This window comes from Felis catus, chromosome E2 (assembly GCF_018350175.1).
Source record: "Felis catus isolate Fca126 chromosome E2, F.catus_Fca126_mat1.0, whole genome shotgun sequence".
Taxonomy (NCBI): Eukaryota; Metazoa; Chordata; class Mammalia; order Carnivora; family Felidae; genus Felis; species Felis catus.
The window spans coordinates 15,205,299-15,233,170 of NC_058382.1; the positions used below are offsets into that span (position 1 = coordinate 15,205,299).

Genomic DNA, 27,872 nt, shown 5'->3' on the forward strand with positions numbered 1-27,872 from the left:
AACGAGAGTGGGCAAGCCCGCCTGGGGGCTCCAGGCTGACGCGAGGCGGAAGGCCAGATGCCAAAGCGCCTGCAGGGAGGCAGGGGTGCGACAGGGGCGTGTGGAGGCCGCTGAACCAGTTGGGCCCTGGCTGGGGGCTGAGCCAACTTCTCCTTTGAGTGAAGGCCAGTCCCAGTCGTTCCCAGGAAAGGAACTCTGGCGGGCCATCACACCCACACCCCTCGGCCTCAGGAAACCATCTTCCCAGAGCCTCCCGCGGCTCCAGGTGAGGGATTGAAGAGCTGATAACATGGGCCAAGGGAGGTCCATGGGGAAGCCACCTAGCGCCGGTGGGAAGACAATGGAGATGCAGGACATGGATAATGACAGGAGGAGAGAGCTGAGTCCAGCTGGGGAACACGGATGCTGTGAAACCCACTTGTGTGCCCAAGGGCCCCCTGACTAAAGAAATGGCAGGGTCGGCTGGCTCGTCAGTTCCCTGGGCAGGGACCTCGCCCACCTGGGAAGCTGCCGTGCTCAAGGAAGAGGCGAACGAATGAATGAATGCGCGGATGAACCGAGTGACAACACCCCCTCATCGTGGACGCCGCCTCTGCAAGGCAGGAGGAGGCGCCCGCATCCCTGGCCCGAGCTGGCTCCTCAGCGCCTCCTCCGCATTCCTTCCCCAGCAGAGGCTGGATTAGGGTGTTGCTCTGGATCTGGCAGCTGCTGCTGGAGAACGGAGGCCTGCGCTGGTGTGAGGAGGGCATTAGCTGAACTGCAGCCAGGGACACGGGGGACGTAGGCCCAGGTCTACGGATCCCGCAGAGTTGCATGCTCGAAGGCCGGCGGGGGCGGGGTGGGCTCCGAACGGGTGCTTCTAGCAAGATCTCAGCATCCGGCCAGTGCCGGGGCCGCCTGCCCCACAGCTGGGTAGACGGGGGCTGGAGGAGCCCCCAGAGGCTCAGTGAGGGCCTCGTGGGGGACGGTGGGGGTGGAAGGATGAAACATCACACTGAGCAACACAAGAAGCGTGACATCAGCCAGGAAGGGCGGTGGTGGTAGGGCACAGTCGGGAGGGAGGCGGCCAGAGTGGGAGGGCATGAGTCCCGGCTCTTGGCTTTCCCAGGCACTGGCCGTTTTCCAAAGGCTTTCAGACCTCCGGGATTCGGGATCTCAACCACGGTGCGGGTCCTGACCGAGGGCCGGGGACGCGATGGGATCCCACACCCGGAGCCGGGGAACAGGTGGCTGCGGGGGAGGAGGAGCTCCCAGGGGGGGCGCAGGTGGTCAGCAAGCTCCACCTGCAGCTCAGGCAACAGAACTGAGAGGCGGCTCCCTGGCCTTGCCCTTAAGGACCAAGCTCAGGCACACACACGCCCAACCAGCACGGGCTCTTCAGTGTGAAGTCCACAGTCACAAAGGAGTAGGAGAGGGAAGGTGGGCGGAACATCTGAACACAGGTTTCCAGGGATGGGAGAGCCCACTCCCTTGCCCCGGCACGGCCACCATCCTCGGGGAGGACACGACAGAGTGGACAGGGATAGGGTCACTTCTCGATGGAGTCGCATAAAATTCGGCCGCATTCCTAGATGACAGCCTCCAATCATCCAGGAAGGGGCCCACCTGGAAGTAATCTCTGAGGCCAGAGCAGGGTGGGTGGCAAGGAGGACCTGGCTCCAAAGTGTCGCTTGCTGCCTGGGGCCGGGTGAACCCAGAAATGGCATTTCTGACAGGCTCGTCCCCAAGCAGCAGGAAAAGGGGGTCTGACAAACAGACCCAACAACACAGGAGGCGCTGTGGGTGCACACGCGGTCGTGTGCCTGAGGGAGCTGGGGGACCGTACCGTCGGTCCAGGCCTCGTGGATGGAGGCCTTCTGCCGGAACTTCTCTGCCAGGTGGTCGAGCCGCTCCAGCCTGCGGATCTCATTCAGCAGCCACTCCTCGTAGCCTTTCTCTGCCTGCTCCAGGTGCTGCCAGCCATTATTGATATCCTACGAGGACACGAGAGGACAGGGCTCACAAAGGGGCCAGGGAGGCTGAGGTGAAGGCGGGCAGCAGCAAGGGGCTGGGGTCACCTCTATCCCCTGCTTTGCTGTATCCAGATGCCTAGACGGGCCCCGGCACACGGCAGGTGCGATCCAGTTTTTGCATTAAATGAATAAGTGACAATGAATGAATGCCATGGATGGCGCTGCGAGAGCCCGGTGACTGTCCGTGGAATACCATCCCTCTCCTGAAAAGGGGCCTTGAGCACATGGTGGTCTGGAATCATGGCCAACTGGGGGTCCAAAGTGAAATAATGCCACACAAAATAAGGTGTGGGTTTGGGGGTGGGTTTAAAATTCTAAGGAGTGATGGGGGAGGTGGACCGCGGTGAAGGGTCAAGCGGGCCCCCTACCACACCCCTGCACCCCATAGGTCGTGCCTCTTAGTTAAGAAAGCCAGCGCTGGCCCCGCGACAAGCCTGGGGTGGTATAGAGCCGCCCCTCTGCAGTTCTGCAGGCCACAGGCTGGCCTGGGAGTTGGGCTGTGCCTCCCGGCCCCGATCCCCGCCCCGCCCCCCCCCCCCCCCCCCCCGGGCGCTCACCGAGACCATCCTGCCCTCGGAGGGCATGAAGGCGGGCCGGTTGCTGAGGCGCAGCTTGGTCTGCAGCGTGTTGAAGTTGATCTCCAGCTGGCACTTCTCCTGCACCTTGGGCGGCTTGTGGACACGCCGGTAGTCCCGGAAGTCCTCCAGCTTCTGCTGCATCTCCTGCATGGTCTTCTGCGGCACGCGGTCCTCCAGCCAGGGGATGGTACGTCGGATCCACTCCAGGAGCTGTGGGCCCGCGACAAGCCTCAGGGTGCCGGGAAGGGCCTCGCCCCGCGCACGGGTGCAAGGGATATGGGTCTTCAGGGGCCCCGTCTCGGGGATCACCCCCGCTCCCCAGCCTGGCTTCCCCATGATCCCCACTGGGATCCTACGGCCGGGAAGTACGGGGATGCACGCCCCGTGAGCCGCCGTGCTGTTCTCTGCTTACTTCCCGTTCATGCCGTTGTTCCCGGTCTTCCTTCTTCTCGGATCTAAGGGGGCCTCAACTCCAGCATCCCTCCCATCACCTCCCACCACATGACCTCACTAGCGCCATTTCAGTGAGCTCAGCATCGTCTGAGAGAGACGTCTCACTGCCTCCTCGTTCGTGGGCCGTAAGCGCATCAAGGGAAGAGCCCACCGCATGCCAGGCTTCCTCTAAGGAGGCCAGGGCGCCATGCACGGCCTTTCCATTTGAAAGGAAAATTGAAAAAAAAAAAAGTGACGTGTGTTTTGATGAGCCGCTTGTATCTGTCATATAGAGTGAGGCCCGGGTATAAACAAGCAAACAAACCGGGCATTCTAGAAGAGTAAAACCAGCTATTGTCTACCGTAGATACACTTAAAAGAAGTGGTTCCCAAATGCCAAGTTCTGGCAAAAAGAAAAAAGCAAGGAAAAAGGTATCTATGTGTCTCTATATCTTGATGCAAGGAGCCAAATGCCCTTTCTTAGGAAGGGATGGGATCCCAAGATATAACCTTTTAACTTTTTCTTGGTGATAGAAAGGATGGTGGTAACAAATGGTAGCTTTTTCTTTTTAATTTTTTTTTTTAAGTAATCTGCATACCCAACGAGGAGCTCGAATCACAACCCCAAGATCAAGAGTTGCACACTCCACCAAGTGAGCCAATCAGGCACCTTGGTTAGCCTCTTCTTTTAAAAATATCCTTAACTTGGCAATACAAAAAGCTGGTCACTATAGTTTGGCTGTCAAATACTTTTCCAAATATTCCTGATCCATGAAACTTCAAAGTCTGGGAACCACTAGTCTGGAAGAGCAGTCAAACCATGGCTCTCGGGGAGCTTCAATGTTTTTGTTTTTTTCATATGGAAATTTTCAACACACAGGAGGGAATCCAGAAGACAATTACTAAACACCCACATTCCCAGCTGACTTTCTGGGTTCAGGCTCTGGAGTGGGACTGCCTGGGTTCAAACCCCGGCTCTCTACTGCACCAGCCGCATGCCTGGTGCTGGAGCCTCTCTGGGTCTGTTTCTCCGCTTGGAGAAGGGGGTAACAGGAGTTCCCTCCTCCCAGGGCGGTTGTGGAGAGCACAGGGCCCGCCACGACGAGCCCCAGTCCTGTCACCGTGTCTGGTGGCGTGTTCAAGAACTCTCCTTGAGTACCTCTGTAAGAACCCAAGCTCAAGACGGAGGGAGCCAGGGAGCAAGGTGACACGCCAGCCTGACCCTTAAGGCCTTGTGAAACTAGCCTGGAAGGTCACATACCGGCTTCATCTAGAAAGTGTCACTGCCATACCTGCTCGCCCCTCTGCAAGCTTCACATGACCTGCGGCCAAGGGTAACGAGAGGCGACCCAATCCTCCTGCTCTAGTGGGGCCACCAGGGGCGGGATGAGTGGCACTTACGTCGCTGGCCAGCCTCTCATAATCTTCCATGAGGTGTTCATTCTCCTGGTTCACGGCCAGCACCTTGCAGATCCGGTTGGCAGCAGTCTCCGCCTGGGGCAGAGGAAGACCACAGTCAGGGCCGCCTGAGGGCTGGTGACCCTCCCTCCTGATGGGCTCGTCCCCTGGAAGCTGGCTCATCCACAGCCCACACAGCACTCCCCAAGGAAGGAAGGAGAGAAGCACAGCTCCAGCAAGACAGCACCCTGAGCAGCCACATCCTGAAGGGCTCCGCCAGAGTCCCCATACCCTACTGCTAAGGCACCACCCCCTCCCCGGATAGCTGGGCCCCTCAGCCTGGACCCTGGAGGTGCTGAGGGCCGGAAAGCCCTCCCACTACGGGGAAGTGGATAAACAGGTCCTCAGGGAGGAAGGCTGGGTAAGGCTCGTGTGTCGGAGGGGACCTTAGCTAGGCCTGGCCCTGGAGTCTCGCCCTGGGTGGGAAGGTCCATGGCAGAAAGGCCAAGCACTGGACAGCTGCACGGTGCCCTCCAGAGAAGTCCGTGGTCAGTGCACAGGCAAAGCACACGTGTCCCTTTCCTAATTCCCCCCTCGGAGGTGGGTGTTGATGGCTCATTGGGCAGAAGTCACAATCCTGGGGGCAGAAGGGAGCCACGCTCCAGAGGGCAGGGAGTGGTGGAGACTGACCAGTCTCTGCTCAGAACTACAGGACAACGTCCTCCCTCATCCTGCTTTGGGGGGAGGGGGGAGGGAATGCAAGGAGCGGAGAAGAAGGAGAGCAAGGGGGGCGCCACACGGGGAGAGGAGAGACCAGGTACCTTTCAAGAAGCACAGAAAGGGTCCAAGAGGAGAAGTTGAAACGGCAACAGAACAGGAACAGAAATAGTGAGGAGGGTCTACAGAGTGGCGGGGAAGGAAAACAGAGAGGCTTGGGGATGGCTCCAGACCCGCGAGCGGCAGGCACCGACGCCCAGCCTCTCCCATCCACACACTGCTTCTGGGACCGGCGGGGAGGTGAGTGGGGGCCAGCGGAGATTGGTGTGTGCGCACACGGGCACACGCCGTGAGTCACGCCGCAGGACACACAGCAGCAGCCCCAGGCCGTGCTCCTCAGAGATGAGGTGCACAGGGGCCTCGGCCGATGAACATCCAGCCCCGGTGAGTGCAGGAAGCAGAGCTAAGGTCACAGCTTGTGGCGGGGGGGGGGGAGTCCCAGAGGTCAGTCCCTGACCGCTGGCTTGGAGACACAACGGGCACCCCATGTTCAGACCCACCGTGCCGGGCAGACCCACGAAGGCAGGAGCTGCTAGTCAGCGGTGCTCTGCTTCACAGATGAATTCCCGGCACCCAGCTCGGGACTTGGTATGTTTTAGGTACTCAGAGTTGATGAATGAGTGAGCGAACAAAGGAAGAAGGAGTAAATGCTTAGTGACTAGAAATAAACTATCAGGAGGGAACAGTCATGCTTGGTGCCAGGCCTGGGGTTCACCTTGTATTTATAAAACAAAACAAATGCCAGAGAGCACTCTTTTAAGAAGACAGGATGGAGTCCCCGAGGACAAGAAGCAATAATAAAAGCATCACAAGGCTGTCTCGAGACGTAAACACAGGCCGGAGGAAGCCGGACTCGGCGCTGGAGAAGCCTGGAGGCGGCACGTCCCTTGGTGAATGGGCAGCTCCCTCGGCTTCTCGCGTAAGAGGGGCCCAGCTGCCTCAAAAACGCCCAGTGCTCTGGCCTGAGCTTTCCTGCCAGTATCCACTCCCACAAATCCCTCAAGGCTGCCCAGCCCCAACCGCAGCGGAGCTCGGCTCTGAGCACAGGAGGGCGGCCCGGGCAGAAGGGGGGGATGCGGTGGGCCGAGGCTGGCTTGGCCTGCAGAGCGGCGAGTCCAGCGGCAAACGTGCTGTCAGTCAGGGTCTGAGTCCTGGAATCTTCCGTGGCTGCCCGCCCCCACCCCCCTCCTCTGCCCTCCAGCAGAACACGCCAAACGGGAGCTGCAGTCACACGGTGGGTAGGTGGTGAGAGGCCATGAGAAGCTGTTTCTGGCCACGGGGCTGGAAGGACCAGGGTGGGCACGGGCGGGCCCCGCAAGGCTGTTCCAGCCACCCGATGATTTACTGAGCACTTACGGGGCTCAGCGCTGTTTTAACTCACCCCGTGCCTACATGCACTCGTTTCACCCTCCTACAGATGGGGAAACTGAGGAAGTGACCCATCCAAGGTCACACTGCCAAGAGGTGGCAGAGCAGGGTCGACGGGCAATAGCAGGTGCAGCCCCTGCCCTGTGACCTCTCTGAACTTCAGTCTCCTCCCCTTTTAAGTGAAGATACTGGCACCCACGCCCCGGGGGTGTGTGCAGGACTGTCCCAGAACCTGTAGGTACAGAGTCCTTGGAGGACTGCCAGCACGTAGTAAGTGTTCAAGAAACAAGAGCTAATTTCTCCTCTTCCCTGCCCATTTCTAATCGGTGACACAAAATCAAGTCACTGGGAGGATACTACTGCCCAAGACCAGAGACCAGGAGGCAAGGGGAGGGCACACAGGTGCACAGGCCTCCAAGCAGGCCTCTCTCCCATGGAAGCGGACGGCCACTGCTGGGAACAGACACTTCTGATGCTCCGCTCCTGTCAGCGGGGCCGCCAGGGACAGGGGCCTGGCAAACCGGGTGGGCAGGTACAGGCTGAGAGGAGAGTCTAACCTGCTCATGCCAAGCCTTTCCTGGGGCATTTGGGAGGGAAGGAGCCCCAGTGAGATGCCAGTGCGGTGGGCAAGCGGCTGGGTGTGGATCACGGAGAGGGCAGGGCAACCGAGTGCCCGCACCGCAGCTCTGCTGGGATTCGACCGCCCAGAGCCGCTGGGACGCCACCACCCTCCTGGCAGGGGGGGAACATATTCACGGAGAGAATATCAGTGCCGTGTCCGCACTGGACTGCCGGCTTAATGGTGGAACCAGAGGCCCACAGTCACGAGAACCCGACCCAGGTCAGTCCCCGTGCTGGGGCTCCAACCACAAGTGGGTGGTGGGGACATGCGGGGGACAGTGAGGGCAAGTCTGCAGGCACAGCAGCGAGGGGTGCTCCCGCCCCAGCTCACCTTTTGAGCCCCCGAGAAAGCGTGGTAGAAGCAGGACACGTAAGTCATGATGGCTTTCTCATCTGGCCTCAGAGTGCCTACAATATCTGCGCAGAGAGAGAGAGAAAGAGAGAGAGAGAGGCAGGAGAGAGTGAAAGATGCAGGGAGGGCGGCCGGGGCCGGACCCTAGGCTCATGCGGGAGGAATAGCGCTTGCTCTGGACTGGAAGCCAAACCCCGGCTCCGGCTGTGTGGACACGTATCGCTGAGGTTTTGTAGAGGGAAAGAGGGAAGTCTGAACAGGTGGAGTCCTTTTCTAACCAGACCTGGGTTTGTGACACTAGCTACTGGCAAAGGAAGGGGCATCTGGGTAGCTCAATCGGTTAAGCATCCGACTCTTGATTTCGGCTCAGGTCATGATCTTATGGTTCGTGAGTTCGAGCCCCGCCTTGGGCTCTGCACACTGACAGTGCAGAGCCTGCTTGGGACTCTCCCTCTCCCTCTCTGCCGCTCCCCCATTTGCTTGTTCTCTTTCTCTCTAGTAAAGAAATGAATTTAAAAAAAAAAAAAAAGGAAGACTGGTTTAGGGCTAGAAGGGTCAAAAGCTAACTGATCTTTCTGGAAACATCAGTAAGATCACGTCTTACACTGACTACCTACTACCCCAGAACAGGCCACCAAACGGTCTCCTAGGGCCCTTAGAATGGAACTCCGGATCTCAGACTATGGTGATTCTACACACCATGGCACTGTTATCATCTCCAACCTCATTTTTTCCCTCTCCACTCTTCCCTGAATAAGCCAAGCTCATTTCTGCCTCAGGGCCTTTGCACTTGCTCTACCCTCTGCTTGGAATGCTTTTCCTGCTGATCTTCATCCGGCAGCACCTGCTCATCACTCCAAGTGGCTGCCCACGTCACCCAGTAGAAGCCTCCTGTCAGGGCCCCCAGCTGAAGCAGCCCCACAGACATCTCTATCCCACCATCCTGCCCTACGTGCTCTACTGTGCTTATCACCATGTGAAATGGCTTTTTATCTGTGGACATGTCTGTTGTCGGTCATGCCCACTGGAACGTAAGCTCCATGAGAGCAGGGATCCTGACTGACTCAGTCACTACTGTATCCTCAGTGCCTGGAATAGCCTGGCGCAGGTCAGGCACTCAATAGATACTGTGAGCAAAGACTAAACGGGCAGTGACGCCTGGAGTCGGGGGAGATGGCTTCCAGTCGGAGAGAGGCCACTGCCGTCTGCAAGAGAAATGAGGTGAGCGTGGGAGGCGAGAGGCAGCGGCGGCATTGGGCAGTGGCGGCGAGGTGGGCCTGCCTGGCCCTGCCCGGTACCTTCTGCGCTCCCGAAAAGGCATGGTAGAAGCTGGACACATAGGTCATTATGGCCTTCTCGTCGGGCCGGGCCGTGTTCACGATGTCTGTAAGTGAACGACAAGGGTTAAACTGCCCAAGTAGGGGCGGGCGGGGGGCGGGGGAGAGGTGGTCACTCACTGGGATCCAAAGTCTCCTAAGGCCACAGGCATCCCAGGAGAAGGACCCTCAGAATGGATTCAGTGACCCCTAGTGACTCCAGGAGACTTGTCCATACCCTCAGCCCTTCCATGCCCTGTGGTCTCTAGAAAGGCCAAGGCTGTGGGAACTGGATTAAAATGAGGCCACTTCCTCTCTTTGAGAATGGCCTCAAGGGGCTGCTGGACAGTCAACCCCCGGGGCCACCAGAGGCCAGAGACATGGGTCCTGGCTGGGGGTGGTGCACGGCTGGGAAACGGAGCAAAGCCGGAAAGGAAAAACAAACACTCCGCTTTGATGGACTCCAGACTCCACGCCGGGGGCAAGCAGGGAAGACAGTGGCCTTGGATGTCTGCAGGAGCCAGCCCCTCCCTGGCCACCTGGCTTGCCCATCCCACGAGAGGGGCAGGACTCCGACAGGGCTCCAGCAGGACACGCGGGTCCTGTTCTGAGACGTGGCCCCCACAACCAGTCATCTTCCGGCTCCTCCTTCCCCTGCTTCCCCATCCCTGAGCCTGACTGGTCTGCTCAGACTGCTCCCTCTCTGGCTCCCAGGCAGCACCACTGTCCCCGGTTCACCCAGATTCATCCAGCCCTTCTCACTGGCACCGCCAGCTCCTTGAAGTTACCGCAACACATGCCCGCAGAACAGGGTGGTGACTGAACAAAAGGGATGTACTTACCCTCTGCATCCAACATCTTGGGGATGTCTAGATATTTCTCGGCCACTTCAAAGGCATTGTTCAGGTTGGTGACAGGGTCATCCTGGGAAGAGGGAGGTGAAGGAGGGAGGAAGGACTTTGTCAGGGGCAGGGTGCAGGAGCACAGAACGAGGCAGGCCTGGAAGGGAGGCATCCTGGAAAGGGGCAGGACTAGAAAGGCTTCTTTAGGCACTTCTCGGCCCCCTGTGCTGCTATGGGGATTGGGGAGGAGGGCACCCACATACAGTCAATCCAGAAGGAATGCATCTGGGAATCTTTGTGGGAAAAAGCGTGGACATTTCCCCCAGAGAAAATGCAGGTGTGCTCTTTTCTCACAACTTCCAGCCCTCCGGCCCCCAGATTGAGACCTTTGTCCTGAAACCCAGAAAGTGTGGTCCAGACCTGAGAGAACACTGGGGGGGCAACAGGTCAGGGGTAAGCCGAGAGCTCCCATGGTCCAGCCTTCACACGGTCTCCCCACTGTTCCTAGGATTAAAGACCCTCGCTCATGTGCCTTAGTTGATGTTCAGCTAGAGCCCAATTCGATTCCTCAGAGGGGCTTGAACAGGTCAAGTGCAGGCTCGTGCTTCCCCCACTGGGAATGCCCTCCCCTTGGCTCTAGGCTGCCTCCTCCTCCAGAGGCCCTTCCTGGACCATGCCAGCTCACCATGGCCTCCTTCCTCTGCAGTACCTCTCTGGCCCTACCCACTTCCACCCTCATTCAGCCTGAGCACATGTGCATGGCCTCATGGGGCTGGTTTGCTCTGGACACACTATCCCACCTTCTCCACTGGCTGGGAGCTCCTGGAGGGCAGGACCTTGGTCTTACAGGCTCACAAGCTTTGTAAAGGCAAATGAGAATGGGAACCTGCATGGGAAACACCTGCTGGTAGTGATGGCTTGGAATTCTTCAGCCCTTTTCTCCACTAGGCAGAGAGGAAATGCTTCTAGAGTCGAAAAGGTTAAGGAAGGGGACCCAGAAGGCACGGCCGGCCAGGCCCCAAAATAACCGTGGGCAGTCGCAATGCCCATAAGGGGAGAAGGGGATAGTCCCCAAGGGGAGCAAGGGAGGTAAGAATCAGCCACCAAGGCTGGGGTCTGGTGACAGCTGGCACAAGGCTCTCCTAGCCTGCCCATGTGAGCACAGAATCCACCTTCGGATGCCAGCAATAGACGGGTGTGGAAGAGGTGACCCAGAGTCAGGGTCAGACTCTGTGGATCTCTGGGTCACTGAGGGATGTGCAAGAGGCAAACCTTTCTCAGCTTGTCATACTCGATCAGCTCGGGTCTGTGTCGGTGGATCAGTGCATTGAAGGCAAGGCCATCCTTCCAGCTGGGGATGGAAAGACAAAGGTTAAAAGGAGGGCCCTCTCCCCATGACGTAAGTGTTGATAGCCTGGGGCACCCATAGGAACAATTAATTCCCATTTACTGAGGTAGTGCGTGCGCCGGGCACTGCAAGGAGACCGTCTGGCAGAGTGGCCGTGAGCATGACTGCTAGAGCCAGCTGGTCTGGGGTGAGATCCCACCTCTGGCACTTACCGTCAATGTGACCTTGGGCAAGTCCCATAATCTCCTACTCCCTCAGTTTCCATGTCTGTAAGGCGGGGTAGTAAGAGTAGCTACACTTCGCTGGGTTGTTATGAGGACTGAATGAGTGAATACACGTAAACGCTTAGCCCGGCGCCTGACCCGTGGCTAGTACTTTATGAGTGAGTGCTGGCCTCCGGGATGGCCATGACTTGCTGAGCCCTGTACGTGCAAGACCCCGCCGAATGGGATGGGCCTACAGTGGAGGGCAACAGCCCACCGTGGGAGACCAGTGCGTGTGCCCCGACCCAGGGGACAGAACCAGGGAAAGGGAAAGAGGGCCAAATGGGAGGATGGGACTCCATCCCGGGGCGAGATGAGGGAAGGCGGTGGGCTGGAGTGCTCTGGCCGGGCACTCACCTGATGTGGAAGTTCTGCACGTTGACGTTCTTGTATGGGGCCGTCTTCCTCTGGCACCAGAGAAGCAGCCCTTCCTTGGCGGAGGTCTCTGCAGAACGCACAAGGACGGTGAGCGCGGGCTCAAAACCCCATCCCCACAACCTGGCCCCGTCGAACGAGACTTTCAGCCCAGGCACAGGAGTCAGACGGAAGAGCAGCAGGGCCAGCAGGAAGAGGCCCTCCTGTTCCAGACACCCGGCAGACCTCTGCTGATCCCAACCACTGGCCTGCACACCGAGCCCTGAGAAGTCACTTGCCCGGGGTCACCCCAGGAAGTGGTAGTGACAGGACAGGCCAGGGCCGGACACCGCGCCACGTCTCTGCCCACAAAGCCTGTCCCTTTACCCTCCAGAACACACTGCCAAACAAGCCCCTGATGCTGGCCTTGGACTCTTCTGAACGGTGAAGAACCAGCCAAGGGGCCTGAGCGCCGGGCCTTGCACGCCCGGGGTCTCCCGGATGTGGCGGCGGCTTCAGGGAAGTGGTGAGGGAGGGGCCCAGGGCATCTGTCTGCTCCCCGTGGGCGGCTCCAGGAGCGCGGAGTGCAGGGTCACCGCTGCGGCCTTTGCGGGAACCCGCTCCCCAAGCTGGCCGGGATGACTGTGCTCACACCATGGCACACACACGTGCTTGGAGGGACTGGCCCCAGGTTCACGGAGGCAAAGGTCTGAGGGTGGGGGTGTCAAACGGAAACATGTAGGCGCTAACGCAAAAAAAAAACAGGCCAGGCCTGACTCTGCCACTGGTTTGCTCTGCGACTCAGATTCCTTGACTGAAAAATGGGGACATTCATGCCCACTCGACAAGGGTCATGTGAGGGTCTGCTGAAACGGAGACCATGGGAGCCAGAGGGCTCTGGGTGGATGCCAGAGCTGGGCGGCTGGCTGGGGACCCTTCACCCGCAGCCCAGGCCAGATCTCACTAACCACTCTTGCACGGGGCCAGGCCCCGCGATTGATGCCGGGAAACATGGAAGAGCCTCAAGCATGAAGACAAAACCCCCAAATCACCATCTAACGCACCCCAACCTGGACAGAACCAGGACAGGGAGAAGAGGCTGTTCTTTGCCAGGCCTTAGGCTCTCACCTTCCACAGAGATGTCCTGGATGGCGAACCTGAGGATGATGGTCCAGATCATTCCCAGGGTCATCTTTGCGTTGCCGTCCACAATCTCTGCATGCACGGAAGGGGGCAGAGGGTGAGAAGGTTGCTGAAACCAGAGGGGACTCCTTCTGGCTCTACATAGAGATTAGCCCCGATGGTCCAACGGGAGCCGTCCAGGCCTGTCCGCCACCCTCCCTGGGAGATGCTACACGGACGCTGGGAAGCACCGTCCCCCAAGCCTTCTGCTGCTCAGCACCTGTGGGCCCCTGTGCACGTGCTGTCCGCCACGCAGGCCTGTTCTCACCCGGCCAGCCCGTCGTCTCGCCCAGCTCAAAAGAGCGCTCCTCCCTGACACGTGTCCCAGGCGCTGGGCCCACACTCCCAGCCCTCTGTGTGCACCTCCCTCGTGCCGTCAAGGGTGCGTCTCCCCATGGCGGGTGCGTGCCGCACTACTGTTGAGAATCTGCCCACTTCCTTCCAACCTCACTGCTGCCACCGTTGTCCAGGCCACTGTGGTCTCCCCCCAAGAGCTCGACACACCACCTCCTCCTCGGTGCCCTGTGCAGTCCACCTCCACACGACAGCCAGGGTGCCCACTTTATTTTTTTTTAACGTTTTTTTTAATTTTTTTTTTTTTTTTTTTTTTTTTTTTTGAGACAGGGAGAGACAGAGCATTAACAGGGGAGGGTCAGAGAGAGGGAGACACAGAATCTGAAACAGGCTCCAGGCTCTGAGCTGTCAGCACAGAGCCCGAAGCGGGGCTTGAACTCACGGACTGTGAGATCATGACCTGAGCCGAAGTCGGCCGCTTAACCGACTGAGCCACCCAGGCGCCCCCAGGGTGCCCACTTTAAAAGGTGCATCAGATTTGTGCCACTCACCTGCCCGAAGCCCAACTACATCTAAAATGAAGCCCATGTTCTCAAATCCTACTTACAAATCCTGCCCTGGGTGACCCTGCCCCTTGATGCCCGACACACCCTGGCCGTGTCCTTTCGGCAAGCCAGGCTTTCTTGCTAGAAGGACCTCACGCCTTTTGTCCACCCACGAAGTGCACCCCTTGACCCTTTCCTTGGGTGGCTGTCCTTCCTATCCCCTAAGCCTCTGCTGTCACCTCTCCGAAAGAACCCCCACCAACCACCAATCTGAAGGTGCCCACCCAGTGCCCCTCTCTCGCCGGCACCCTGCTCTGCCCCTCACATGCTAACCATCATTTGTAACCACGTATGTGCTGGTTTACTTGTTCACTGCCTGCCTTTGAGATCGCCCCTCAGTACCTGGCCTCGGCCCTTGTGAAAGACAGGATGCTGCAGGACAGGGAGAGGGGCCCCCAGGCCCGGCCGGGAAGGTACATGCTTTCTTCACTAACCGAACAACTACTCTCAAACTTCTGGGAGTTGCCTCAAAGGTCTGTACCACATGGTCTTCAGCTTCAGTAGCTTACAGAAAAATCATCTTGGCGACACTCAGGGCGCCATGTGTCTACTGCTGGGTAAGAGAAGTGCAAGTGGCCTCATCCCTGAGTCTGCCAGCCAGATGTGCCTCTGCAGCCCTCTAAATGCCTTCCGCCCCCCAACGTCTCAGCACAGCAGGTGCAGGAAGAGAGACCTTGCTCACAGACCCTCGAGAACAGAAAACTCCAGGGTGGGCTTGATTTGGAAAGGAGGTAGAGTGATCACCCAGGGGACAGGGCCAGGCCTTCCCCAAGGACACACTCGAGAGGAAAGGGTGGGGCCCATCAACCACAATGGAGGAGAACCTCCCTCCGCCCTCTAGAAGCCACAGGTTGATGGCAGAGGGTGGTTTTCGTCTTGAGAGTGTCAGGATAAGAAAATAAGCACAGTCCACTGCCCAGAGGCAGGGGAAAGACGGAAGGACACAATGTCTGCCGGGCCCTTTCCCAGGGCTAAGAACCCCATACAGGGAAACCAGGCAGAGTCTCTCCAGCCTGGGGCAAGGGCAGATATCCAGTCAGGAAACCTCTGCTGCGTTCCTCCCAAGTGCCAGGCACTCCACAGCAGGGGAACGCACGCAGTCTGGACAGGCGGCTGGAGCTCCCACACCCAGCCGGCTGCATAAGGAAGCTGGTCATGGAGGGCTCAGAGAGCTCCCATGAGGAGGAAGACGGATTCTCTCATGACACATGCACCAGATGCTTCCCGGACCTATAGCTGTGCCCCCACAAGACAGTCATGTTTTGGCTACGGCCCAGACCATGCGGAGGGTAGGGCGACGGGAGGCAGGGCAGGGGCTGGGGCTCTCAGGTATTCTGAAGCCCTCGGGGCACCTCTGGCAGCTGCTTTCCAGCTTTCTCCCGGGGCCCAGCGGTCACAGGGACTGGGAGTGAACCAATCTGGGCAGGAACACAGAACATTTTTAGACGGAGTTTTTCTCCAAATGAAGACTGATGCATGCCACCGGGTCTCTCCTCTAACCCCTTCTGTAGTTACAGGCTAGCATTTGAGCAAAATAAGTGCAGCTGTGAGAAGCCGGAGGCTGGAGTGGAGCCAGGAGGAAAGATCCATGCAAGGACAGAAAATCTGAAGGCCGACTGATTTTGGGGGTTTTGCTGTTTTCTAAACAAACACCAACCACCTCAACTGTGGCATGTGACGCTTGGCACCCCTCCCCGAGAGGTCCCAGCCGGGGCAGAGCCTTGGAACTCAGTACGCACACTCTGGCCTCAAGTCTTGGCCAACCTCTCGGAGCCCTGTCATTAACAGCAATTAGTTTTCTTTGTTTTTCTAGAAGCTGGGACAACATGGATGTCAGGGTGTAGGAAATCCTGCTCTAATGAGCTGAACTGTGAGTGCAAGCTGACAGGGAGCTTCTGGGCTCCATCAGGCCTCGCCTCGTCTCCAAAAGCGCCTGTGAGCTCGAGACGAGCTGGCTGCCGGAGGGCAGCGTGTTGTTGCTCTAGTGGAAAGGTCTAGAATGAAGAATCGCAGTATTGGGTGTCCCCATGAGGCACAGAGGGTCCGGGGTATCCAGTCAGGGGCCAAACTCCCTCAGGTCCTGCAGCCAGAAAAGTCTGGTTACTGACCTTTGGACCTGTACTCCCCACCCCAGAGCCCTGACACCGGGCCTCGAAAGTCCTTCTCCCCTGAGATCTCCAGATACCAGGCAGGGCCAAAGGGCAAAGGTGCTCCAGGCACAGGGACGCCAGGTGATGTGACTGTCAGTGTTTCTGAGGCCCAGCACAAGGGCCAAGGAGGGTGTCCAGGGTCCAGGACAAAGTCATTCCTGCCCTGTAGAAGGGGCCTGCCCTACATAACTGGGGGCACTGGATTCCCGAGTGTTAGATTATTCTGTGGGTGGAAGGGAGGAGGAGCTTCGGGACCCAATGATCACATCGAGGGCAGTCACTGTGGTCACTGCTGGGGTATATACTGGGGCTTTATACCCCACCAAGTGCTCTCTCTGCCACCCACACAACTCCTGCTTGGAGTACAGAGGTTGAGGCTCTGAGCCTGCAAGTCAGGGACCGAGCTGTCCCATCCCCGCTCACCTTCTGCTCCGATGGAGACCAGCTTGACTCCTTTGCTGGCGATGAAGTCCAGGGCTTTGTTCACATTGTTGATTTTGTGCACTCTCATCTTGCCCCGCTCCGGCTTAGGTAACCGCTCACCTGAGAGCCACGCCCCGAGAAAGAGGGGGAGAAAGGGAAACTTTCATGTCCCTACTGCCCTCCAGAACTGGCCGCCATGGCACTCTGGCCCGCCCTCCCCCCACAGGCCAGCGCCTGGATGCGCTGCAGTGCGGTCGTTCAAAGCCTCATTCTCTTCCCAGCAGCTTAGGGACAGCTGGGGTGGGCCGAGTCCCCGGGACGTGGGACAGGGCACCTGTTCCAGGTGTGGGGTGTGCTGCGTTGCACAGGAGACTCACCTGAAATGACCTCCAGAAGGAGCATCAGCTTGAGCCCGTCTCGAAAGTCCTCGTCGATGTTCTCGATCTGTGTGCCAGCCTTCCTCAGGTGGGAGTTGCACCAGGCTGTGAACGTCTGGGGAAGCATGAGAGAGAGGCCTGAGAGGGTCAGTGTGACTGTTGGGGCCTTCTAACAAAAGGGCTGGGCCACCACCCTGACCCTGGGACAACAGTGGCCACCACGGGGCCTTCCTATACACTGTTTCTGATCCTTAAGCAACCCAGGCAAGTCAATCTGAGGAAACCGAGGCTCAGGGTAGTTAGCAGACCCACCGCACGATCGTCTGGATGGTAAGTGGCACAGCATGGACTAGAACCCAGTCATGCAAATGTGACTCAGCGCCAGACCCCAGGTATGGAAACGAGACACAGGGTCCCCGCTCTTACATTCTTTGGGACAGACACACAGAGCCCTTCACCACCTCCCCCGACCCGAGCAGGCAGATGAGACCACAGGTCCTAGCCGGTGCTGGCTTCCTTCCCTCTCAGGTAGGAGCCATTGCCGGCACACAGAGATGCCCTGAGACAGGAGAGCAGATGGAAAATAAAAGCCTGCTGTAAATGTAAGGTTTCCTTCAAGTCAGTCTCTCTTGGAGTTTTGGGCGGCCTGGCAGCAAGTGCCTCCCCTAAAAGGCCGGGAGCACAGAGCCTCTGAGCCCTGCGCAAGCCTCTATTCCTTGGAGGACATTCCACATCCCACCCTTCCAAACCTTAGGGGAGCTTAAGGAGGCTGGAAGGCAAGTGGAGGTAGGCACCCCCCCACCAGAGTTAGACAGCCATATCTGAGGAAGTGTCTGAAACACAGGGCACGCAGGTGCCGGGACATGAAAGGATGCCTTCGGGTACAGAGGGCCACAAACAACAACCCAAATCCCAAATCCCAACTCCAGAACACCCAGCACAGGGCACCAGCCACTCAGGCCCCGCTGGCCGGGCATGTCACCGGACATCAGCCCCCAGGAAGCGCGTCACATCAGTGAAAGGTGGACGCGTCTAGACACCTTCTGGGGAAACCGGCCCAATTAGCCTCCCACAGCAGGGTCTGGGAAAAATGCCATGCTTGTGTTTCTCACAGAACCCCCGTAACCCGCACCCCGCCCTGCCACCTCCATCTGCAGTGGCCAGCATGGATGTGGGCGGAGGGCCAGGAGCGTACAAGCACACGCTCCGTGCCCAGGCGCAGGCAGAGGCCACGTGGGGGGCGAGGGGCTTCCAAGGAGCCTCTGGCGGAGCACCATGTGTTTTGACAACTGTCACCACTCCTGCTCATTCAGACGCAACACTAGGCCCCTCCCAGACAAAGGAGCCGCCTAATCAACACGCCGTGCAGCGAGGATGGGCATGAGGTTTCCTTCCAAACCCAAACGGTGGATGTGAAGGGTTCCTCTGCACGGGGGACACAGACCCCATCCTGTGTGGAGCTGTCCCCTCAGTAAGGGTGCCTGTACCCTGCCTCCTCCTCTCCTAAACTGGCACCTGCTGATCCCTCAAGATCAGCCTGAAGCGCAGCTCCTCTGAGACGTCCACACCGACTGGCTCACCCCGACCCGATTCTGACTCGGATGCTCCCTCCTCTGCACAGGTATCATAGCACCTTTCTCTCGGGCTCTTACAGTTGGGTGTTGTCCTCTGCCTCCGCACATGCCTGAACTCTGGCCACCAAGCAGGTGCTCACACTGAGGAAGCAGGAATGTACCTTCTCTGCCTCATTCCCCAACCCCCTCTGTACAGCTCTGAATTCGGACAAACCAGAGCCAGACTGCTGGTTACACTACTCATACGGAAACATCATCCGACCTTCCTTAACATCTGCCTCCCCGTCTGTAACGTGGTGGTGAGGACAGCACCCAAGTCACGGTCAGCGTGAGGACTCGCGATGGCGGAGCCCGCAGAGCACATGACGGCCCCGGTCGTCGCTGTGCCTCCCCAGATCTCCTCCTTTCCTGAAATCCTGCCACTGCTTCCAGAGTATCCTCTCCGTCCCCTGTCTGCCCTGGCCACCACGCAGCCCCCGGCAGCTCTCAGAAGCATTCTCTAGTCATTCCGTGTGTTACTAGAGGTTGCCTGCACGTGTGCAAGCTCCAAGGGGGCAGGACTTCCGTCCCACGTCTCACGTGCCCTCGTAATGTCTGAGGCACAGCCAGCTGCGGTGCTGGGCAGCGAGACGCGACTCAGCCGTCCTACAAACCAGTGGGCGGCAGCAGGCCGGGTTGGGGCAGGAAGTGGCCAGGAAAGCCGGCCTCTGCCCGTGCGCGTCCCTGAAAGATACCTGCGAGTGGCAAAGCGACCGATCGTATCCCAAGGCTGAGGACGGAAGGGGGCGATTCCCAGAGGGCAAGCTCCCCATGCTCCAGTGCTGCTGGGGCCAAGATGTAGGCCCCTGGTCTGCACGCAGGGCCAGAAACGTGTCTAAACGGCAGCCCTCATCACCTCAGCCTGCCTGGGTTATGCCCACGTGCTCTCAAAGGGCACAGGTCTGGGTCTCAATGCCAACTCCCGGACCTACTTACACCTCAGTTTCCTTCTGTCGGATGGACTCACCAGAATCTACCTCCCATAGCTGCTGCAAGGATTAAGTGGGGGAGAGGCTTTAAAACACCCGACACAGTACCTGGCATAAAGTTAATGCCAGATGAATTGTCTGCATGCACAGCGGCTGCTTCCCTCTCTGCAAAGGCCCTTACCCCACCTCCATGGTTTGGAGAGGAAATGAAATTGCAGGAAACCCTCTTCCTGTGGAGGCTGGGAACAAAACTCGCCTCGTGGGGTTCAGGCTATCTGTCCTCACAAACGTGTACCCCATCCTTTGCTCATCTTCTCTGGGGAGCACGTAAGAGCTCTGGGGCTTGGGGCTCACACGGACCTGGGTTCAAATCTGGCCTCTGCCGGTGAGGCAACCTGCCCGAAGGGTAGCCCTGGATAAGCAATGAGCCTCACGTTGTCCGATGATGAAGTGGGGACAGTTAACTTCTCTTAAATGAAGATCGAACAACATAATGCAAGTTAATCACTTCAGACTGTGCCTGGCACAGATTCTGTCAGCACTCAGGATTACACGTATGTCCAAAAAAAGACCTGTTTTCAAGTCAACGGTCACTATGCCCTGTACTTCTGTGTCCCTAGCTGGAAGCAGGCAGCGTCCTCAGCAGAATACCGAGCAGGTGCTTAGGAAGCGTATCCACTCGCCTGGCCTGGGCGGCGAGAAGGAAGAACTCTCTCCTGAGCCGGCCACAGACAGAATGGTAACCCCACCGACAGGCCTCCCACCCCTATGCCCCGCGTGGCTGTTTTCTTCTGGAAGATGACGGGCACGTGCTGACACTCGAGGCTCACAGACGAGGAGAACGGGCCCTCACAAGGCCATCTTCAGGGAACGAATCAACCCCAGACCACCACTTCTTTATGCAGTGACTGGGCAGGAGGAGCTGGGATTTGAACGGGACATTAAACATTCGGTTGTTCCTAGTTGGCCACAAGAATGACTCTCTACTTGACACTTCCTCTCCCTACCGGTTTAGGCTAAGATGCGTGGGGTAGACAGTGTGGAGGGGTGGTTTCAATAGACAGAGGCCTCGTGTGCCCACCACACCACCCACCGCTGTGCAAAATTCTCAGAGCGTTGAGCTACAGAGCCAACAGCTGAGCCAACGGCTGACAGGTTCCACTGCTCCGCATGCCCCAGGCTTCCGTGGGGTTGGAACACGTCCATTCCCTTGACAAGCATTTGCTGGGGGTCGACCCCAGGCCAGGTCCTGTGTCGAGGACACAGGAGTGAGCAAAAGTGGACACAGCCTGCACTCTCACGGAGCACCCAGTCTGAACAGGGAGAGGATGTCAGTAATCAAGCGACCGCTCAGCTACAGAAATAACAGCCGCAGGAAAAGTAATAGTAATGACCGGAGCAGCCACCTCTATAGAGCCGTGCCGGGCACTGTTCTAGGCACTTTGTCACGTATTAATTTCTCGCAGCTGCATAACTATCTTGTGGGGTAGGAGCCACTACGGGCCCATTTTACAGATGAGGAAACCGAGGGTCGGACAGGTGTTGTGACTTGACCACAGGGAGTCACGCACCTGGAAAGTTACAGAGCCGGACTTAAAGCCAGGTCCTCTGAGCCCCAGAGGCCCCACTCCAAGGTGTCATGCATTTGCCCTCTTCCCCACTGCCCCCAGAAAGGGAGTTAAAGACCATTCAGCATGCAAGCTCCTGATCTAGGTAGGGGCAGACACGGGGTAGTTTCCGAGGTAATTCTCCCACTCTGATAGGATTGAGAATGAGTGAAGACAAAAAATAAGGGAGACTGTGCAGACAACAAGAACAGCATGTGCAAAGGCCCTCCAGGAGGCTGGAGAGAGAAAAAGAGGGAACAAGGTAGAGCAAGCTGTGCCATGAGGCTGGTGGGGCCTACCTCACGGGGCCTTCCAAAGGTCACATTGGCTGCTGCTGGCTGAGGACAGAGCTGAAGGGGGCAAGGGTCAATGCATGAGGACCAGGAAAAAAGAGAGTAAAAAGCCTCCAAGAGAAACTCGGCAGTGGGAGGAAGACAGAGGAGCCATGCTGGAAATACTAACTGTCGTGACTGAGAAAGACAAGCTCAGCGTTTCTATTTTATTGGGGGGGGGGGGGTTGTCCAGAGCTACTGGCACCCTGTGGGAGGAGGAAAAGACAAAGAACATCGAGCTCAGCTAGGCTGTACTGTTAAGGCCATTTTCATGGTAAGCACGGACTCAGAACAGTGGCCCTGTCCTCAGGTGCTCAATGAATTTACTTGGTTGATTCCCAACTTGGAACCCCTACTAGACACTGGGCATGGGAAGAAGCGAAACAGATGCAGAATTTACATTCGGGGGGGGGGGCATGCTAAAGGTAATTATGCAATCATCGCTAATTACCGCTTCCTACCATTTCTACATAGGGACTCTTTAAAACCTCCAACCTCATGATCGTGTAAATTATCATCTCCATTTTACAGATGAGGAAACTGAGGTGAGGAGGGGTAAGTGACTTGCCCGCGGTCACAGAGCTCATCAACAGTTTCAAACATGGGGCGGCCGCTCATCCACAAGGCCTGAGTGGGACGCTAAGTACGCTTGGCAAAGCAGAGCCAGCAGAGCAGAGTTAGGAAGGCCCCAGCCCCACCTCAGCCCCCAAGCTGGAGGGGAGCTCACAGAGTGAGGTGGGCAGGCAGAGCTATGCCTCCAAAAGCTCCCCTACTTCTTCAAGGGTGGCCTGGACCCACTGTGAGGCAGCGAAAACAAAGCCAGTGGTGGCCCTGTTGCTCCCAGCCTGTCCTTGCCATTGTGAGAAGGGAGCCTGAGCCCAGCCCTCGGCCTATCTGGGGAGGAAGGAAGGATGTGGACTTGTCTGTCTTTGAGAACACACGTGAAAAAAAAAACCACAGAGAAGAGGCTTTAGAACTTGCCTCTGCACACTGGCAGCCTGTTCAAGATTCTTCTCTGGTTGCTAAAATAGCACAGGGTGTGAGTGGGGGAGAGGGAGGGCCAGCAGAAGAGAAAGAGGAGCTTGTTAGCTCCTTTGGGACCCAGTCACCACTCCCAGTGCGGTGGTGCACCGGGGACGGCAAGCTTCAGAGGGGCCCCTGGGCGGTTTCTGCTTTGTCACTCTGTATGTGGGGGGAGGGAGAGGAGGCCATCACTGGCCATAAAGTCCTTCCTGTGTCACAAGGACCCCTCCCAGTGGCCAGGATGTGGGGCGGCTGGGTGAATGAATGATGGATATTGTTCTGGAGGTGACCTAAGCAGCCGGGAATGTGGCAGCAGGGGGCTTTAATGAGCCATTCATCAATGACTCCTTCCTCCAACCCAAAGAGGTAAACCCTGTCTACTCTGGGGCAGTACTGAATCCGAAGCAAACATCTTAAGACAGAGCAACCAAGTGGCATTCCAGTGGGCACAGTGATGGTGAGTGCGAGAGGAAAGGGTCCTGGTGGGATGAGGCTGCCCAGCTGAAAAAACTTTCCTTCCCTCTTCTTCTCAACGACTTCCTGTTACAAAACACGGTCCCTGTTACAAAACACGGTCATAGTACTGAAGGGGGTGGTGTGGAGGGAAATGTCTGTTGGGAGCTGGGATTCCACTGAACCCAGAATAAAGGGAGTCTCTTGCAAAGTCAGTCTGGGTCTGGAAGCAGGCTCAGCCCAGTCCCTTGGCGGGGGCGAGCATACTGGCTTCAAGGATCGGCCCCGGCAAAGAGGGCTCCCGGACCAGGGCCGAAGGCTGCACTATTTCTACTCACGCGGCAGATGCTCACATGTGGATTCCATTGACTCCACGCTTCACACGATTTTAGGAAAAACTCTTTGCTGCCTCACACCGCATCCCCTGCCTTCCACCGTGTACGCTGCCCACCCCCTTCGCGGGACAGCCCGGGCCGACAGCCTGACCCACAAGGCCCAGGACTGACTGCAATTGGTCACGGCAAACTCCCCCAGGGTACACGGAGGCAAGACAGGGCTCCCTACGGTGCCGGGAGTTTTCAGACCCCGTCTCTGCAATACCGTGTCGGGTTTGCCGCTCCGCTGGGGCATCAGCTGCCTTGAGGGGGAGGGCGCCGTCCCACTTCCTGAACTCCCACCTTGCCTGCTGTGGCCTCTGATGCTGCCCATGGCTCCTGCTTCCACGGGTCCTCAGGAAGGGTGTCTGGGGCTTGGACACAAGGGAGGGACGGCTATTTATTCCTAGGACAGGCATCCAGCCTTCTTATCGCCCATCTGCCTGGCCACTGCCAGGCTTCAGACAAGGCCTAGCCCCAGCGGGGCATCTTTTCAGTTCCTGAAAGCAGAAACTGCTCCCACCATAAAGGCCCTTTCAGGGCTCGACAGCTCAGCCGAAGGGAATCTGGGTTGCCAGTGGCTCAGGCAAAAAGGCGATCACCCTGGCAACATCCACACGGACCGTCCAGGGAGCGAGGGGATCTGTGAGCCTCTGGACGGTTCTGAGATCGTATGTGTGAGTACTATTTTTGAAGACCCACTGCCTTTACCAGATCTGAAGGGGACAGAAACCAGGGAGCAGGCTGAGAACAGATAACGGACTGGTCATGATAACGTGGCCACAACGTAGATGGATGCAGCCCCGCCAGCACGGGAAACTGAGGCTGGTGGTTTCGCAGCACGGGGGACACAGTGAGCTGCCCGCCCAGGACTCAATCCATAGCCAGCCAGGGGCAGAGCAGGCATGCTGTGTGTGCCTGCCCCATGACGACATCACCTAATTCGAAAGCAATTACAGGGAAATATGGAATGTTGCTTATGTCCTGGCCCGACGCTGCCTTATTCGGACTTTTCTCAGCCTACACAAAAAAGCTCTGACTTCCCAGTCGGAGGAGAGGTATAAATACCGCAGAGTGGAGTAGTGAGCATTCCAAAGGTCCTGCGTGTCCATCCAGAAACCAGCTTTCCCCCACACCCCCTCCCCGGCAGCCAACGTTCCTGCCTCAGCCAGTCACCCTGTAAAGCACCAGAAAGCGAGCACGCTGTCGCTCCAACAGACTGACTTGCGTGTAGTTCCTACCTCGCGATAAGCGCTCGTCGAAAACTTTCCTGTAGGTCTTTACAGGGCCCGTTATTTCTCATCACTCAGGACTTCCCTCAGATGACATCACCCCAGGTCTTCCTTGCCCTTGACATCTGCACCATGCAATCACTTTACTCCGGTAGGTCATATTCATTGTACTTATTACTCTCAGAAATTATGTCCTTTGTCCAGAACCAGTCTTCCTCCCAAGCCTACCAGAATCTCTATGAGAGCCGAGTCCTGTTTGCCGCAGGACCCCACTGCTTTGCACAGTTGGTCCTTAGTAAATCCTACAATGAATGGAATGTGTTTGGGGCCTCTCATGTCTAGTCATTTATGACTTCATGGTTTCTAATCCCATTTTGTACTGGTGAGAGTCCCAAGATTTAGGGCTAAAACTGCTTGCTTTCAAAAGTTCACAAAAATAAATCCTGGGGCTACAGATATTCCACACGCAAGCCACGGAAGATGCTGCTCGCGGCTCGCCACTCCAACAGAAGGACAGGAGCGAGCCCTCAGGAGCCTCATTCACTCAGGCATCAAGGCCACTGGACTTGCAGAGACCCTGGCTCAAGGGCGGGACCTAGGCGGTGGGTAGCAGTGGGCAGGCTACGAGGCAGGCTGAGGAGAGGACAGAGTGGCACAGTGCTCCAGAGCAAGGGCTCTCGAATCTCAAACACGGGTTCAAATCCTCGCCTCGCCACGCCACGCCACTTACTGTGCGAGGCCTTAGAAAACAGAGGTCATCTCCCTCAGCTTCAGTTTCCTCCTTTGGAAAATGAAGGTACTAGGCACGGTGTGAGCACTCAATAGGGCAATACGCACAGCCTGCGGAGAGTAAGTGATCAGTAGATGTTCCATTCGTTACTGTGTAGTTCCTGTTCCAAAGGGGCGAAGCCACACACCCCCAGTATTGCTGGCTACACTCTGGCGGCCGACACAAAGTGGTCTTCCCCCAAACCTCCCTTCCCTTAGCCTGGCCACGCGACTACCAAACCAAAGGAATATAATGATCAGACCTGGTTTTTCACACTTCCCGAGATCCTTGAAGTCCAGAGGTCCTCGACCCTGGCTGTGCCTTAGAATTACCTGTGAGCTCTTCTGGTTTTTGTTATTTTCTCTCTCTCTCAGTTTTTAAGACAATGAATATTGTTTTCAGCCACCAGGCTTTGAGGCAATTTGCTACCCAGCAGTAGATAACTAACGCAATATGGAAGCAGAGTTGCTGTATCATAGGTATGCGTGTATTCTTTTTAATCAAGTGCACAGTTTGGAGAGCCAATTTTTAAAAACTGAGTTGTAATTCACATACCATAAAACCCACCCTTTTAAAGTATAAAAATCAGTGAGCTTTAACTTATTCATGAGGCTGTACAATTATCACCACTATCTAATCCCAGACCATTTTTATCACCCCAAAACTGTGAGCACTCCCTATCTCCCCTTCCCCGCTAGCTCCTGGCAACTGCTAATCTACTTTCTGTCTCTATGCATTTGCCTTTTATGAACATTTCATATAAATGGAATTATACAGTATGTAACCTTTGTGTCTGGCTTCTTTCATTGTGCTTTCCAGGTTAACCCACGTTGTAGCCTGTATCAGTGAGTGTTTCATCACTTCTCGTCTGAGTAACACTCTATTTTATGGATGTCTCGTATTTTGTTTATCCATACATTCTCAAGTTGATGGACATGTGGGTCATTCCTACTTATGCTATTATGGATAATGCTGCTACGAACATTCATGTGTAAGCTTTTGCGCCAACGTGTTTCCAATTCCCCTGGGTATATACCTAGGTGTCTAACTGCTGGATCATATGGCAACTCTACGTTCAATCGTTTGAGGAACTACCAAGCTGTTTTCCAAAGAGGCTTCATCATTTTACATTCCCATCAGCAACATATGAGCATTCCAATTTCTCCACATCCTTGCCAATACTTGTTATTATCTGACTTTTTGATTATAGTCTTCCTAGTGGGTGTGAGGTGGTGTCTCATTTGCATTTCCCTAATAATTAATAATGTTGAGCATCTGATTAACCTCTTTGGAAAATCTGTCTTCTAGTCCATTTTTTAACTGGTTATTTGTCTTTTCATTGATATGTTGCAGGCATTCTTTATATATTCTGGACACTAGACTCTTATCAGATATATGATTTGTAAATATTCTCTCCCATCCTGAAGATTGTCTTTTTACTTTTACTTTCTGAGTGTCCTTTGAAGCAAAAAAAGTTTTTAATTGTCACTAAGTCTAATATAACTATTTTTCTTTGGTTGCTTGTGTTTTTGGTGTCCTATCTAATAAACATTGCCTAATCCAAGATCACACAGATTTTTTAAAATTGTATTATTATTTTTGATAGAGCACACGCATGTATGCGCAAGCAGGGGAAGGACAGAGGGAGAGAATCTTAAGCAGGCTCTATACTCAGCACGGAGCCTGATGCAGGACTCAATCTCACAACTGTAAGATCATGACCTGAGCCAAAATCAAGAGTTGGACACTTAACCGACTGAGCCACCCAAGTGTCCCCACGGTCACAAAGATTTATGCTTGCGTTTTCTTCTAAGTTTTATGGTTTTAGTTCTTATATTTAGATATTTGATCCAGTTGGAGTTATTTTGTATATGGTGTGAGGTAGGGGTCCAACTCCATCCATTATTTGCGTGTGGATATCCAGTTGTCTTAGCACTATTTATTGAAAAGACTACTCTTTCCCCATTGAATATGTCTTTTACTCTTGCTGGAAATCAATTGACAATAAATATATGGACCTCAGAGTTTCATAATAATGCCAAAACTTCACCCCAGGCCTAATGAAGGACCTGAAGGTGGGTCTTGAGCAACAGAATTCAGGAAGCTTACCAAGTGAGCCTAAAACGTTGCCAGGGTTGAGAACCACCACTCTAATTTATTAAACTCTCGCATTCTCGAAGTGAGGAAGGAATACGAGGCCCAGTTAGAACTACGCAACCCTTGGATTTGTTAGACTGAACTGGACCTTGGAGCTAAAAGAAATCTCAGAGAAGCAGGGGGTAGGCAGCCCAGGGTAGGGAGGTGCCCTATTCTCAAACAGACCTTTTCGGGAGCTATCCCACACATGGAAAACCAACCAACCAACCAACCAACCAACCAACCCAAAGCTACTCAGATTACACTCCAAAGAACTGGGTCCTCCCCACAGGGGAAGAGCCTGCCCTCCCCACAGAGAGTACACAGGGAGATAAGGGTCTGAACTAAAGGCAGGTGGGGGCCACGGGGTGGAGGTGGAAGGCGGCACTCAGCTCTCAAAAGAAAGCTTTTTAACAGGAAGAAGAGATGGGTGAGGCCTACCTGAAATAGCTACCTTTAAAAGAGAAAGAAAACTTCCACCTCCCAAAAGGCAGTTTTTAAATTAGGGCAGCAGCAGACTGGGGACATGCCCTCCGCCTCCTCTGGCCCAATGTGGCATTTTGCTGTGAAACGATCAGGCACAGGGGCCCTTCACCTGGAGAACAGGGAGTCTGAGCTACAAAAACCCCATTTACTTTCAATGGCTTACAGTTGAGCTCAGGTTTCGGGGTAGGAAGGGAGATTAAAGATCGTCTGGTTTAAACTTTGATCC

General features: G+C 56.1%; 1 protein-coding gene and 1 long non-coding RNA gene across 6 annotated transcripts in view; one reads left to right on the plus strand and one right to left on the minus strand.

The window, feature by feature from the left end:
- ACTN4 (actinin alpha 4) overlaps nt 1-27,872 on the minus strand; it is a 70,953-nt gene that overhangs the window by 10,525 nt on the left and 32,556 nt on the right. For 3 of the 5 annotated variants that reach the window (XM_019819581.3, XM_019819583.3, XM_011289869.3), the window contains exons 2-11: nt 16,693-16,807; nt 16,316-16,435; nt 12,790-12,876; nt 11,665-11,752; nt 10,969-11,047; nt 9,697-9,778; nt 8,837-8,922; nt 4,424-4,516; nt 2,570-2,800; nt 1,826-1,973 (exon numbers count right to left, since the gene is read on the minus strand). In XM_019819581.3, the coding sequence (XP_019675140.1) occupies nt 1,826-1,973; nt 2,570-2,800; nt 4,424-4,516; nt 8,837-8,922; nt 9,697-9,778; nt 10,969-11,047; nt 11,665-11,752; nt 12,790-12,876; nt 16,316-16,435; nt 16,693-16,807 (1,129 nt within the window). Of the gene's footprint in view, nt 1-1,825; nt 1,974-2,569; nt 2,801-4,423; nt 4,517-7,517; nt 7,604-8,836; nt 8,923-9,696; nt 9,779-10,968; nt 11,048-11,664; nt 11,753-12,789; nt 12,877-16,315; nt 16,436-16,692; nt 16,808-27,872 lie in introns of all 5 variants that reach the window. The other 2 variants (XM_019819582.3, XM_019819580.3) reach the window with 1 other exon arrangement.
- Nucleotides 24,197-26,593, plus strand: LOC109494812. Its single transcript, XR_006590648.1, has 2 exons — nt 24,197-25,503; nt 25,844-26,593. It is a non-coding gene; the product is annotated as an uncharacterized LOC109494812 (long non-coding RNA).